Source organism: Rosa chinensis, chromosome 2 (assembly GCF_002994745.2).
Source record: "Rosa chinensis cultivar Old Blush chromosome 2, RchiOBHm-V2, whole genome shotgun sequence".
NCBI classification, from domain to species: domain Eukaryota; kingdom Viridiplantae; phylum Streptophyta; class Magnoliopsida; order Rosales; family Rosaceae; genus Rosa; species Rosa chinensis.
The window spans coordinates 4,739,706-4,753,742 of NC_037089.1; the positions used below are offsets into that span (position 1 = coordinate 4,739,706).

Here is a 14,037-nt window from a genome sequence, read left to right on the forward strand (position 1 = left end):
TTGCTCACTATTGTCCAAGTTAAATGAATTCCTTGAGTCGGTAATACTGATATAAACACAACGTTACGAACACCACACAAAAATTGAATCGAAACAAGTTGGTACTTTCAACCAAAAGCGACTGGACCATGAGAAAGCTACATATCCAAAATAGATTATTCCAGATTGATTAATAATTGCTTTAACTACTGGCCTGATCCCTAAGCTTAGCTAGTACTGTTGTGGCCTATGTTTCTGATGAAGAATAGGGTTCATATGATTCCCTATTCTCGCCGCTTGATCTCAACGTTTATGTGATGCACATGTTTCTCATAACTCATAACATGGATAATGATATGAGTCATCTAGTTGGTCTTATTTTCATATTCTAAATGGTTCAGACAAATACTGATCATCACCTAAAATGACAAGTCTCTTTTGGTTTTATTTGATAATTTTCCACTTTAAGACAGGATTGATGGTTCTGTGTCTAACTTGTGAGCCTTTGTTTGCGCATCAGTCTAATTTAATATATCTATATAGAGTACACACACACACACAAACCAGCCTGTAGCAGGACATTCACATAAGAACAAGGATCTCCATTATTAGGTTTCTATTTTGTCCCTCTCCTTTTGGCTTTTCTTTTCTTATAAATTCCTTTTTACCAAATAATTTGACCAAAAGATCTTCTGCAAATCTTTTATCAGTGACCTTATATACTTTAATCTTCAAACATCGACAATCTTCGAAAAGACTTTTTTGTCTGCCTCTGGAAAGAATTAAGAAACTAACTTTTTAACTTTTAGAAAGTTGATCACCACAAACTTTTAGCTTTATGAGAATAAGTTGGCATACCTAGAAACATATGTATTTAATACAGAGAATCATGAATTTGGTTTACATATTCTGACGATCCTAGCATTTTATAAGGATTTAAAGAGATTCCAAGTACAAATACAGTGTATCATATTTATTTGTCAATTTCCAATTTATTTGTCAATTTTGGAATTTGACAAATGAACAATGTAATAATCACCAACAGTGTTCGGCAAGAACAATACTATATTATAAACATATATACACAAAGAAGAACACTAATTGAAACTCAAGAAATGAGCGCATGTGATTGGTTGCAACCAAAGGACTAGTATGCAAAACACAACCAAACAGTCTGAATCTTTTAGTTTAAAAATAGTTGTGATCCAGCATCTTCTGGTTTGAATAGTTGTGATCCTGATAATAAATATTGATAAAGGAAGAAACACATGGTGGTGGGGTGTGGCAGCTTTCATTGCAGAAAAAGGTAGGTCTTGGACTCATATTGCAGAAATTGAAAGGGAGAAATATCTAATCTGATCTCTAGCTAAGCAACTAGCAATGTCAAGTCACAACACATACAATCAGCGCAAGAAGACAAAGGATGTGATACCCTTGTTGAAGGAAGTCGACATCATGTGTGCCTCTTCAAATTAGGGTTTAGTCCTAGAGTTATAATAGGAGAAGGTTCTAGATTTCCTAGTTTCGTTCGGATTCTATTACCTTTCTTGTACTCTGTAAATTCCCTGTATAAAGGGCTCCTATTATCAATAATAAGACAAAATTCTCTCTACAATTCCATTTTTACTATAACACGTTATCAATACGAGCCCTAACTCTAGCACTAAAAGAAAAAAGAAAAAAAGATTAAATTCAGTTTACTCCCCTGAACTTTAGGCCTAAAATCAGATTGGTCCCTCTTTCTGAAAATCGATTACGATGGTCCCTATACTCTCAAATGATATCACCCGAGTCCAAAATTTGAATTTGGCTCGAAACATGACGTCAGCTGCTGAGTTGGAGCCGACATGGGGGCCCACAATGAGGGCAAAATGGACATTTCAAATTTTTCTCTCTTTTTTTTAAAATTTTTTTCTCTATATTCTCTCTCTCTCTCTCTCTCTCTCTCTCTCTCTCTCTCTCTCTCTCTCTCTCTCTCTCTCTCTCTCTCTCTCTCTCTCTCTCTCTCTCTCTCTCTCTCTCCCAGATGCTTCGATCCACCGTCCTCTCACCTGGCCCGGCTCCGACCCGACCCTCCCTTCCCTCCTCCTCAACTCCCACCTCGACTCCGTCCCTGCCGAGCCCTCCTTCCACCTTTCATAGCCAATAAGTACCTTCTACACCAAATATTCTCAACAACGCAGAACCAATTACTTCTGGGTTATTATTTAGTTCTTGAAAATGCTCAATACAACGAAACCATCATCAAAACTTCCAAACTAAACTCATAAAGAAAGAGTCTTTAACTGAAACACCATCAAAATAAACAACCCAGAAACGAAACCAAATAGCGAAATTGAAGAGCTTGCCATTGCTTTGGTTATCTGATTCTTGAGCTTTGCAACAGACCCTGAACCTCCTCCTCCTCAAGTAATAATAACCAGAGAGCCTGATGATATTGTTATTCCTGGACTGAATTTCCGACAAGGCCCACCTGGATTTTGGTGTCCTCTTCGCCTTGACGATCAAATTCCACGGCGTCCGATATCGTAAAAGACCCGAATCTCATCGCCGGGGCTGGCCTGACCCTCGTCCAAAACAAACCCGACCTTCAGTTCCTTGAACTCGTTAGAGACGGCAAACTTGGCGGCGCCGTCGAGGCCGCCGATCTCCTCGTCGGGGACGTAGGACACGTGGAAGGTGCAGATTGGGTTGAAGCCTGCGACTTTGAGAATGCGGATGGCCTCGAGGTACTGGATAGCGATGCACTTATCGTCCTGGGCGCCGCGGGAGAAGATGTGGCCTTCGAGGGTGCGGTGGGCCGAGAAGGGCGGGTGGGCCCACTTGGAGGGCTCGGCGGGGACGGAGTCGAGGTGGGAGTTGAGGAGGAGGGAAGTGAGGGTCGGGTCAGAGCCGGGCCAGGTGAGGGGACAGCGGATAGGAGCATCTGGGAGAGAGAGAGACAGATCGGAGAGAGAGAGAGAATATAGAGAAAAAAAATCAAAATAAAAAGAGAGAAAAAATTAGAAAAATTTGAAATGTCCATTTTGCCCTCATTGTGGGCCCCCATGTCGGCTCCAACTCAGCAGCTGACGTCATGTTTCGAGCCAAATTCAAATTTTGGACTCGGGTGATGTCATTTGAGAGTATAGGGACCATCGTAATCGATTTTCAAAAAAAGAGACCAATCTGATTTTAGGCCTAAAGTTCAGGGGAGTAAACTGAATTTAATCCAAAAAAAAAAAACTCCCCCATCAAAACTGCCGCAAGAACCCAAACACGACCGAGCCTACCCTCGGCCGCCTACTGCACGCCTGCCACCTGCCGCAAGCCTCCTTGCTGCCCCTGCAGCCAATGCACCCAGCGCCCAGCCCAACGCTCGCCTGCCAGCCTGCCAACGCGCCCTGCCCCCAGCTTGCCCCTGCCCTCCTACCGCACACCTAGCGCGCCCGTGCTCTTGCCAGCGTGCCAAGCAACTAGCCCGCGCGCCTGCAGCCTCTGCTGCCCCGTAACTCACTGCAGCCTTACGTTCCAGCCCTCTGCCACAACCAGGATTGCAAACCCTAAAGCTATGGCAAGCGCTTCGTGAACGTTATGGCAACGTTCGTGACTCCATCCCTCCGAATTTAGAAGCAGAATGGAATGATCTTCGCTTCTTTGACTTTGATACAGTCATACAATTTTATTCGGAAGCTCTCCGCATCATAGGAATGATGTGCTTCTGTGGCAAGACGATCACAGAAGAATATTTGATTGAGAAAACCCTCAATACCTTCCCTGTCTGTGCTATGAGGTCCTGTGATTTATTTCAGACTCATATAAATGCAAGACTGATCACAAGCTTTCAACAGCTTATTGAAACTATGGAAATTGCTGAAAGGCAAGGCAACGAGCTTGTGAGAAGAGAAATTGATAGGCTTCGAGATAGCTATCCAAAGCATCGTCCCATGGCTAGAGAAAGTCGCCATAGACGTCATGATCTATATGATCAAAATACTCATGAAGGTAGTCGCCAAAGGAAACAATCACATCACCGTAGGAGTCGTGACTTTGAGGGCGAAGGGTTGGAAACCATAGAACCAACGTTGGCCAAGGTCATAATTTTCCAACGCCTCCGGTCCTAGGGACCATGCACATTGCGCCAATGTGCCTCAATCAAGGGATAATCCTCTTCATGGTGTCTATTTCTGATATGGAACGTTTGATCAATGGACCTGAATTTGCAATGTACCTGAATTTGCAATGTACCTAAAAAGGTAGCCGCATCTATCATGGTGATCAAGACATCGAGTTCAAAAAGACTTTAAATTTGGCGATGAAGACAAAATGCCGCAGATTTTTATTTCAAATAGTCTTTTATTTTTCCAAGAATTATGTAATGGCAATTATGCCTTAATCAATAAATGACAATTTTGTATTAACTCTTTCTCAAGTGGCGCATCCAATAAAGTATGATGTCTAGGAAAGTGATTGAGATTAGTGGTACTTCAGAGAGCCTCGCTCCACTGACATCTCTCTCTACTTCCCTGGTCATATTTGATTGGAGTTACTACGATTGTCTAAGTTTGATTTTTATTTTGGATTAGACTTTGGTTAAAGAAGCTTTGATGTAATCATTGGCTATTAATAAAGTGTCGATTCTTTTACTTAATGCCTGGACATACCTTAATTCGAACTTTATTATTTGAAAGATATAAGAGCCAATGGTTTTCATGTGGAAACACATTGTGAGAATGGACAAGAGTTCCTTTGCATCACCTCTAATGACTACAGACGTAAACGAGTATTAGAGAAACTTATGTGTCGCTCCAGTGGGTTGTATGCAACCACTATTCGAGTTATTGAATCCAACCATGTCATGAGAGACGACTTATGGGATTTTGACACATATAGGCTTTGACACGGCCGTTTGGGACACCCAGGTCATGATATAATGATTCGTGATACTAAAGACTTCACACAGACATCTCTTCTTCAGAACGAAGAGAAGTAAGAATCAAAAGTCGATTCAAAGAGAGCATTGCACCGCCGCTGCGCCTTGGGGCGCCGCCGCCATGCACCACCGGCCTGCCAACGCCGGCGCCGTGATCCCCATGCGGCAAAATCATGGCTTTGACGCCATGTATGGAGACTTGGCTCCTCTCTCTACTTCTCAAAGTAAATTGTGATATTGTAGCTCAACCAAAACCTTCATTGGTTGATTATAAGGCCAATCTTTCATTCTGTAAAGCCTTTTTTTTAAGGATCACGACCATCCTATGCAAATGACACTAAAGAAATAATTTCATTCTTACAAAGAATCCAAGAGGATTCTATGGATCGACTCAACCAACTTGCTGACTGCTTAGATGTTTTATGATATTGGTTGATATGCGGACACACTGGTCACATGTCGCGCTATCATCCACTCGTAATGCTACTTAAGATGAACTCCTAACCCAAATCATATGGCTACGGGCTCACTACCCGAATCATCCTGTTCAGTCAATTCGACTTGAAAATGCTAGAGAGTTTACATCGATGACTATTGCATATCATTGGGTATTGATATCAAGTATCATATTCCCATGTACACACCCAATTGGTCTCGCGGAAAAGCCACCATTAAACGACTACGATGGTAGCCCAGACATTGGTAATGCGCACCAATATTTCCGCTTGGGTTATGCAATATCGCATGCAACTATGCTAATTCATCTACGACTCATAGCAGTCACTCAACTTTTATTTGCATTACAGCTAGTGACTGGGTTCGAGCCTAATATCTCTTACTTATGCATATTTGAGTGTGCAGTTCATGTGCCAATTGCACCGCTACAGCGCATCAACATGAGTCATTGCAACGAATGCATATATATATATATATATATATATATATATTTGTGTTGGACATGAGTCTCCAACTATAAATCCGCTATGTAGAACCCTCTTTTTTCGCTGGATTTGCTGATTGTCACTTTGATAAGACAGTCTTCCCGTCATTAGGGGGATATTAGAACGTCAGCGTTCAACAGGAACGACAAGAATTGTCGTGGTCTGTCCCCACTATGTCTCATCTTGATCCCCTAAAAGTGACGAGATCACATATACCTGTGCAAACATGTATGCAAGGATTGATGTCCCCATAGGAGGACATGGTGCCACCCAGAGGAGATGGGTACGACACCACTACCATGAATGGTGGTATGGTGACGCCATAAGGTGGCATAATAGGGCCATAGGCCATAGGTTCCGCTAGAGAGCGTAGGAGACCCATAGGTTCGATGGATTCTCGCCCTAGGAAGAGAGCGAGTTTGGCACAACTTGATCCATTGATCATTGATACTCAAAATCCATCTCATGAGAATATTCTGGATTGTGGTTATGTCCAAGAGACATCGTTGGGGGACGCCTCAATGTTAGAACAAATTCCTGAGAATATAGAGATCTCTACGAACTACACTAGTGTACATGAGGACGTGGAATTATTGAGACCAATGACATCAAACCTTACTTCGTTGAAGAATGCCAACGTAGAGAAAATTGGCCTAAATGGAAAGATGTGATCCAGGTTGAATTGGATTCACTAATGAAGATGAAGGATTTCGGGCCGGAGATGCCAACACCTCCTAACATAAAACCTGTTGACATTAATAAGTCTTCATTAGATAGCGTGGTGAGAAAAAGAGATGATAATCTCATCTTATAGCACAAGGCCTCTCACAAAACGCATTGGAATCGACTACGAGAAGACATATTCTCTCGTAATTGATGTCATTGCACTCCACTACCTTGTCAGTTTGGTAGTTTCCAAATAACTGAACATGCAACTTACGAATGTGGTCACTACGTATCTCTATGGGGATCTAGATATGGAATATAATGAAGGTTCTTGTGGACTTCATTTACCCAAATCAAGTGGCTCTTGACCACGGAGCGCGTTTGCAATAAGGGTAAAATGTTCACTAAAGTGACTACTTGATTGGGAATGGATATGACGAACTATGCCCCTGCGTTTTCATGACAAGTTCTGGATTTGCAATTGTCACGGTTTATGTTGATAAACATAATTGGAACCCTTGAGAGTTAAGGGAAACCGCTGAACACCTGAAATCCAAGTTTGAGATGAAGGACCTTGGGAGAACACGGTTTTATCTAGATTTAGAACTTGTATACCATGTCAATAAATGCTTTGCATTTTGATAAAGTCAAAGATGCACTCCCATGGTCGTCCGTAGTCATGACCCTAAGAGGGATACGTTTCATCCCAGGTATGATGACGAAGACGTGTTAATTGGCAGAAGTGTCTTACCTAAGTGCAATAGGCGCATTATTGTACTTAACACAATACAAGGTCGGACACCTCATTTGTTATGAATTTGTTGGCTAGATGTAGCCATGCGCCAACGTAACGCCATTGGACTGGTATAAAGACAATCTTTCGATACTTGAGATGTACGATAGATATGAACTTGTTTTATCCATACAGAGAGAAAAGAAATGACGGAAGTATGGGATCGGACCCCACAAGGCAAAATGCCACCTTCCGTAATGTTGACGCCGACACCGCCGTCCATGGTGGTCGACGTCCTCCTCCTCCCCTCCATCAAAATGACAACGATGTCTTGATGGGTTTTGCTGATGCAGGGTATCTATCTGACCCTCACAAAGGTCTCTCCCAAACGGGTTATGTCTTTACCATGGGAAGCACTGCAATATCTTGGAGGTCTACAAAGCAGACCCTTGTTGCTACTTCCTGAAATCATGCAGAGATTATTGCTCTACATGAAGCCGTGCGAGAATGCATATGGCTAAGGTATGTAATTAGACATATTCGAGAAACTTGTGGTTTGAAATATACCACAGATGAACTTACATGCATTTATGAAGATAATGCAGCTTGTATTGAGCAAATGAAATTAGGTTTCATCAAGGGCGACAACACCAAGCATATATCGCCTAAGTTCTTTTACAATCAGTAACAACAAGCACTTCTAAATATTGAAGTGAATCAAATCCGATGTAAGGAAAATGTAGCGGACCTATTTACTAAGTCGTTACCTAAATTCACCTTCGAGAAACATGTGAAGGGCATCGGATTGAGAAAGTTATCCGAACTCTCATTATTGTAGCAATCAGGGGGAGATATTGACATCAGGGGGAGGTATGATGTCTATATGTTCGATCTCGAAGAGTGAAGGACGTGTTGTGCTCTTTTTGTCATTCGATCAGGGTTATTTTTGTCTTACAGAGTTTTTGTTACCTGGAAAGGTTTTTTAGTGAGGCAACGATCAAAGCGTCATCCCCCCAAGTTTGAGCGGCACAAGGGGGAGTGTTGAAGGAAGTCGACATCATGTGTGCCTCTTCAAACTAGGGTTTAGTCCTAGAGTTGTAATAGGAAAATGTTCTAGATTTCCTAGTTATGTTCGGATTTTATTATCTTTCTTGTACTCTGTAAATTTCCTTTATAAAGGGCTCATATTATCAATAATAAGACACAATTCTCTCTGCAATTTCATTTTTATTATAACACTTTTTACCAAATAATTTGACCAAAAGATCTTCTGCAAATCTTTTATCAGTGGCCTTATATACTTTAATCTTCAAACATCGACAATCTTCCAAAAGACTTTTCTGTCTGCCTCTGGAAAGAATTAAGAAACTAACTTTTTAACTTTTAGAAAGTTGATCACCACAAACTTTTAGCTTTATGAGAATAAGTTGACATACCTAGAAACATATGTATTTAATACAGAGAATCATGAATCTGGTTTACATATTCTGACGATCCTAGCATTTTATAAGGATTTAAAGAGATTCCAAGTACAAATACAGTGTATCATATTTATTTGTCAATTTCCAATTTATTTGTCAATTTTGGAATTTGACAAATGAACAATGTAATAATCACCAACAGTGTTCGGCAAGAACAATACTATATTATAAACATATATACACAAAGAAGAACACTAATTGAAACTCAAGAAATACATATACCTATTGACCGACGCATTAACGACTTTCAAGTCCACAAACAACACTAGAAACGCGGAGGAAAACCTAGAGAGAACTTTGAGAGAAAAGTTGCCGACTGTGCCTGTCCGGCTGCGCCTCGACGCTGACGATGGCTTCTGGCCTCGCCGGCGGTCGTCGAGTGCGGCCGGATGGGTTGACGATGTGAGCTAGCGACGGTTGGGGCTGTATGGGCTCCTTAGGCCATGGCTTTGGCTGGCGGCAGTGTCGACACAGGCAAAAGGTACGCGGCAGAGGGTGGAGCCTGATCGGATCCTTTTTGGATCTCGCTGCTATCGCTGGGTTTGTGGCTGGGCTACGTATCTGTTCTGGTGGTTTCTATGGTTTGATCCATTCGGATCTAGCCATGAAATAGTTGGAGGCTCATGGATCGATCTCAGTGCTTTCAGCGGATGAGGGCGACGAGCAAGGATGGACGGGCTTCGGTGCGTGCAGTGGAGGGCAGTTTGCGGTGCTGATCGACGATGTGACTTCGCCGGAGGTTGGGATCTGCAAGCAACGGCGTGATGGGATTGGAAGCACGATGGTGGTGGTTGGGTTATCTGTGCAGCACATTTCGTGGGCCGGGCTCAGTGGCTGGAGCTCTTGAGCCCTAATCCGGTGATGGGCCTGGTCTGGACCTGAAGTATCTTGGGCCTGGGGTTTTACTCGGGGTTCAAGATGATTTATTTTATTTTTACTGTTTTTAGTTACTAGTATATTTCGTTGCTTTGGGAATCCTAGGTTTGTATTACTCTCTAATTTTGTTAGGGAACTACGCACTTTCGTGCCTCTAGCAAATCCTCTTGAGTAGTTATGACGGAGGATTCTCGAGACAGGGGCTTGGGAAGCTTTTGGTTCCCGGGTCTCCCTGCCTAGTACTTGACGTTGAGTCTTTTATTACTTGCTTCTTAGTTCTCTCTAGTTGTACACCAATTGAGGTCTCTAGGCGACTAGGTTTACTTTTCAAAGAGAGGTTTTGTAGTGAGGATTTATCTCCTGTATGTAGGCTCAATAAGTGAGCGCATGTGCTAACAGTGAGGGTCACTTGTCCTTTGCCTGATAGCTTATATCATGTATGATTTTGGTGTAAGACAGCATTCGATGTACGTGCCTTCTGGCCATGGATATATGAATGAAAGTATCTCATTTTCTCAAAAAAAAAAAATTGAAACTCAAGAAATGAGCGCATGTGATTGGTTGCAACCAAAGGACTAGTATGCAAAACACAACCAAACAGTCTGAATCTCTTGGTTTAAAAATAGTTGTGATCCAGCATCTTCTGGTATGAATAGTTGTGATCCTGATAATAAATATCGATAAAGGACGAAACACATGATGGTGGGGTGTGGCAGCTTTCATTGCAGAAAAAGGTAGGCCTTGGACTCATATTGCAGAAATTGAAAGGGAGAAATATCTAATCTGATCTCTAGCTAAGCAATTAGCAATGTCAAGTCACAACACATACAATCAGCACAAGAAGACAAACGGGTCCTTTTGCTTTTTAATTTGGTCTGAACGCAACCATGAAACCATGCCCCAGAAACTGGTTGATGGTTCCCACTTCTTCTTCTTCTTCTTCTTCTTCCTCTCTTGTAATTATAATTAGCATCTCAAAAGACAATTAAGCCAGAGTGATATCAGCATTTGCGTAATAATTATTTGATAATTAATCTTGTTTCTGGTGCTGGTAGGCTTATCCTCTATACCTTTGTAGCCAGCAACCACAAGTCAAGGGTACTAAATGACCACAACGACCACCATAAATTCGATCATCTTGTTCTTGGTCTACTCAAACCTGCACCCTACTTGGTAGAATTAACTACTTACTTTACTCTTCTGCTATAAGAGATTGACCAGCTCCTGTACACGTATATATATACTTGTACACACACACACATATTTACAGTATGTACCCACTTAACACAGTCAAGAAGTCCATCTAGCTAGTATGGAGTTATTCCAAAAACCAAACGACGGTGATACTAGAGCCACAAAATGTGGGCATATAAAAAGTAGGAATAGTTTATCACTGACGACACTCAACTTTCTTTTTTTATTTTTAATTTATTTCATATTAATCCATTCCTGGTTATTGTAAGATAATAACTATAAATAGGAGCATAGGACCAGCACATAGCTAACGAACAATACCAGACACAGTTGTAGGCTTGTAGCTCCTTCCTGATCTTCATAAGTTCATAACTTCATTTTTCTCTCTTTGTTTCTCTAGCCATCTGTTTCATCCCAACTTAAGCACAATGGTGTTAGAAACTAAGAGCCTTTCATCAGCCATGAACGCTAAAATCGTGGGCACGGGGAGTGAGTCCATAGTCTTAGCACATGGCTATGGGGGAGACCAGTCTGTGTGGGACAAAATCCTTCCCTACTTGGCTCAACATTACAGTGTTCTTGTTTTCGACTGGACCTTTTCGGGTGCTGCTAAGGACCCCAACCTCTTTGATCCTGCCAAATATTCGAGCTACGATGATTTTGCTCATGACTTGATTGCTCTATTGGATGAACTTAACTTGAAATCCTCAGTCTATGTTGGCCACTCCATGTCTGGTATGGTTGGATGCATTGCTTCCATCAAGAGACCTGACCTCTTTAGCAGCCTCATACTTATTGGAGCTTCTCCTAGGTATACTATACTACTCTTCTCCCTAGATGTACTTTCTTCTTGCTAGCCGAAAACTCAACTAGTTCATTTTGTTCTAGATATACTATCTTCCAAAACTTGCCTCTTGCAAGTCGAAAACTCACCTAGTTCATCTTAAATAGAATTTTCAGTCTTTTATTTGGTTGTAGCTCTTTCTTTACTGTTCAAGCATATGCATCAGCCGTAGAGCTATAGTACTGTTCAAGCTCATATATATTTGGCTTCTTATTATATTGGAAGTTCATGTATGAACCAACTATCAGAACAAGGGTGCTGAAAAGGAAAATTAGTTTTTGGGGCTAAATTCAAGTGGAATATCTGACAGACATATATGATGTGGGCTTTATATAAAGTATCATAAGAAACCATTTTTGATTGTGTAGTCTTCATTTTTGATATGAAATCATAATATCAGTCTTCATTTTTTATATGAAATCATAATATCATGAGATATTAAATTACCTAGTTGACTGTGACCACAAAGTAATTAGTTATTATGGATTGGTCTATACAACCACTTAATCCAGAAGTGACCAGGGCTTAGGTCCACTTTTTCTTTTAATACAATTCCTATATCAGCTATATGTGTGTGTGTGTGTGTGTGTGTGTGTAACTGAAATTCTCTGCTACATCCATATGTAGGTATATGAATACAGATGACTATGAAGGTGGGTTTGGGAGTTCAGATATTAAACAAATCCTCTCAAGCATAGAATCCAACTTTCACAACTGGGCTGCTCACTTTGCTCCCCTTGTTGTGGACTCAAATGACCCTCTCTCTGTTGACAAGTTTACCAAGTGCCTGCAAAAAATGAGACCTGAATTTGCACTTGCTGTAGGAAAAATCGTCTTTTACAGCGACGAAAGAGACACTCTCGACAAGGTCTCAACTCCATGCACTATCATCCACACCAGCAGTGACATTGTCTCTCCAAAATCGGTCGCGTTTTACATGCAGAAGAAAATCAAGGAAAACCCCAAAGTGGAGATTATGAATATTAATGGCCATTTCCCACAGTTGACTGCACACATTCAGCTTCTTGATGTGCTAGGACTAATCTTGGGGGTTGAATTGGATCTTGATCTTGATCTTAAACCAAGATTGGGCAAATTATCATGCTGATTATGAATTAGATGAGTAATTTCTCGTACTCCTGTCCTCTTTGTTTTAGCTTTTCTTGTGGAAGCGTAGCATAGCACTATAGCTAGCTAGAATAATGTGAAGGCCAGACATATATATATGCCTATTTCAGACGGCCTCTTCCTTTATGTTATCGTATGTTAATCATCATTTCATTAAATATAAATTGTGTTTGGTTTATATTTCTAATTTCAGAGTGGCTACATAAAGAGATTCACTGAACTAATGTAGTTGTGACTTGTGAGTATGATTATAGTATCCGAGGATTATTAGGTTTCTCGTGAGCTAGCTAGCTTGAAGTCTTGAACACTAATGAACACTCAGCCCATTCTTCTCAATTAATGTATAAAAGTTGCATATAATCAACAGATATGCATGTCTTAAACATTTTGTGAAAGTGATCCAAAGTTTTATGAAGTTGATAGACCCAACTGAACCAGGACAATATAAAACATTCAATTGAAAATCACAAGAAATTAAGTACTATCGATCAGCAGAGTCCTTCAAACGATGGTGTGATCCAAAATGGGATGTAGTCCGATTCACAATGATTCAGAGAGTAAAGTGGTGTGGTGCTTTTGTTCTCTAAATTGAAGATACCTATCTCCCATGTTGAACCAGTGTAATAAGCATAGTAGATAGAATTCGGCTGGCATCCACGAAAGTTCAAAGCCAAAACGGACATTGAATGACTCTCACCTAAGAATAGAGCATCATCTCCAATAACCACTGTAAGTGGCTTAATGGTTCTTGCCTAGTTGGGTGTGCGCTCCTCAACCTAGGTTCGAACCTCGAAGCTGTCAAAGTGGCCAGACACGGTGCTGCAATGCACAGTTGGAGCATTTCACATGCGCTGAAGGGGTTTATCTTGAATTTAGGAAGCTTTTGGGTTCCTCTTGACAAAGTCAAAAGAAAAAAAAATTCATCATCTCCAATGCTATTCACCTCAATCAGTTGTGCATCACGGGATATCTATATATGGATTCGTCAGTTACCAACCGGTAAACCTTGAAGGTTGTAGCAGACACTTCCTTATGTGCCGAAACTTTTTCAACAAGCAATAGGTTTCCTTTGGTTGATTCAACAAGATATGTACACCTTTTAAGACTAAATTGAGGTTGAGCGGTTAGCATTCAATCTCCACAGATTACTTCCCCATGCCAGGTATTGACTAGGTAGACATCGTTTCTATAAAATATAGCATGAACATACTTGGGATAACAACACGGCTTTAAACTGACCGTCGACCAATGATTTTGTCCCCCTGCAATGTAAGCTGCACCAT

The 14,037-nt window shown here is 41.1% G+C and overlaps 1 protein-coding gene across 1 annotated transcript; it reads left to right on the forward strand.

Moving 5' to 3' along the window:
* Positions 1-11,079: 11,079 nt before the first annotated feature.
* LOC112188933 (strigolactone esterase D14) lies at positions 11,080-12,932 on the forward strand. The gene is made up of 2 exons (XM_024328176.2): positions 11,080-11,593; positions 12,254-12,932. The coding sequence occupies exons 1-2, from the start codon at positions 11,211-11,213 to the stop codon at positions 12,732-12,734; spliced, it is 864 nt and encodes a 287-aa protein (XP_024183944.1). The 5' UTR covers positions 11,080-11,210; the 3' UTR covers positions 12,735-12,932.
* Positions 12,933-14,037: the final 1,105 nt, after the last annotated feature.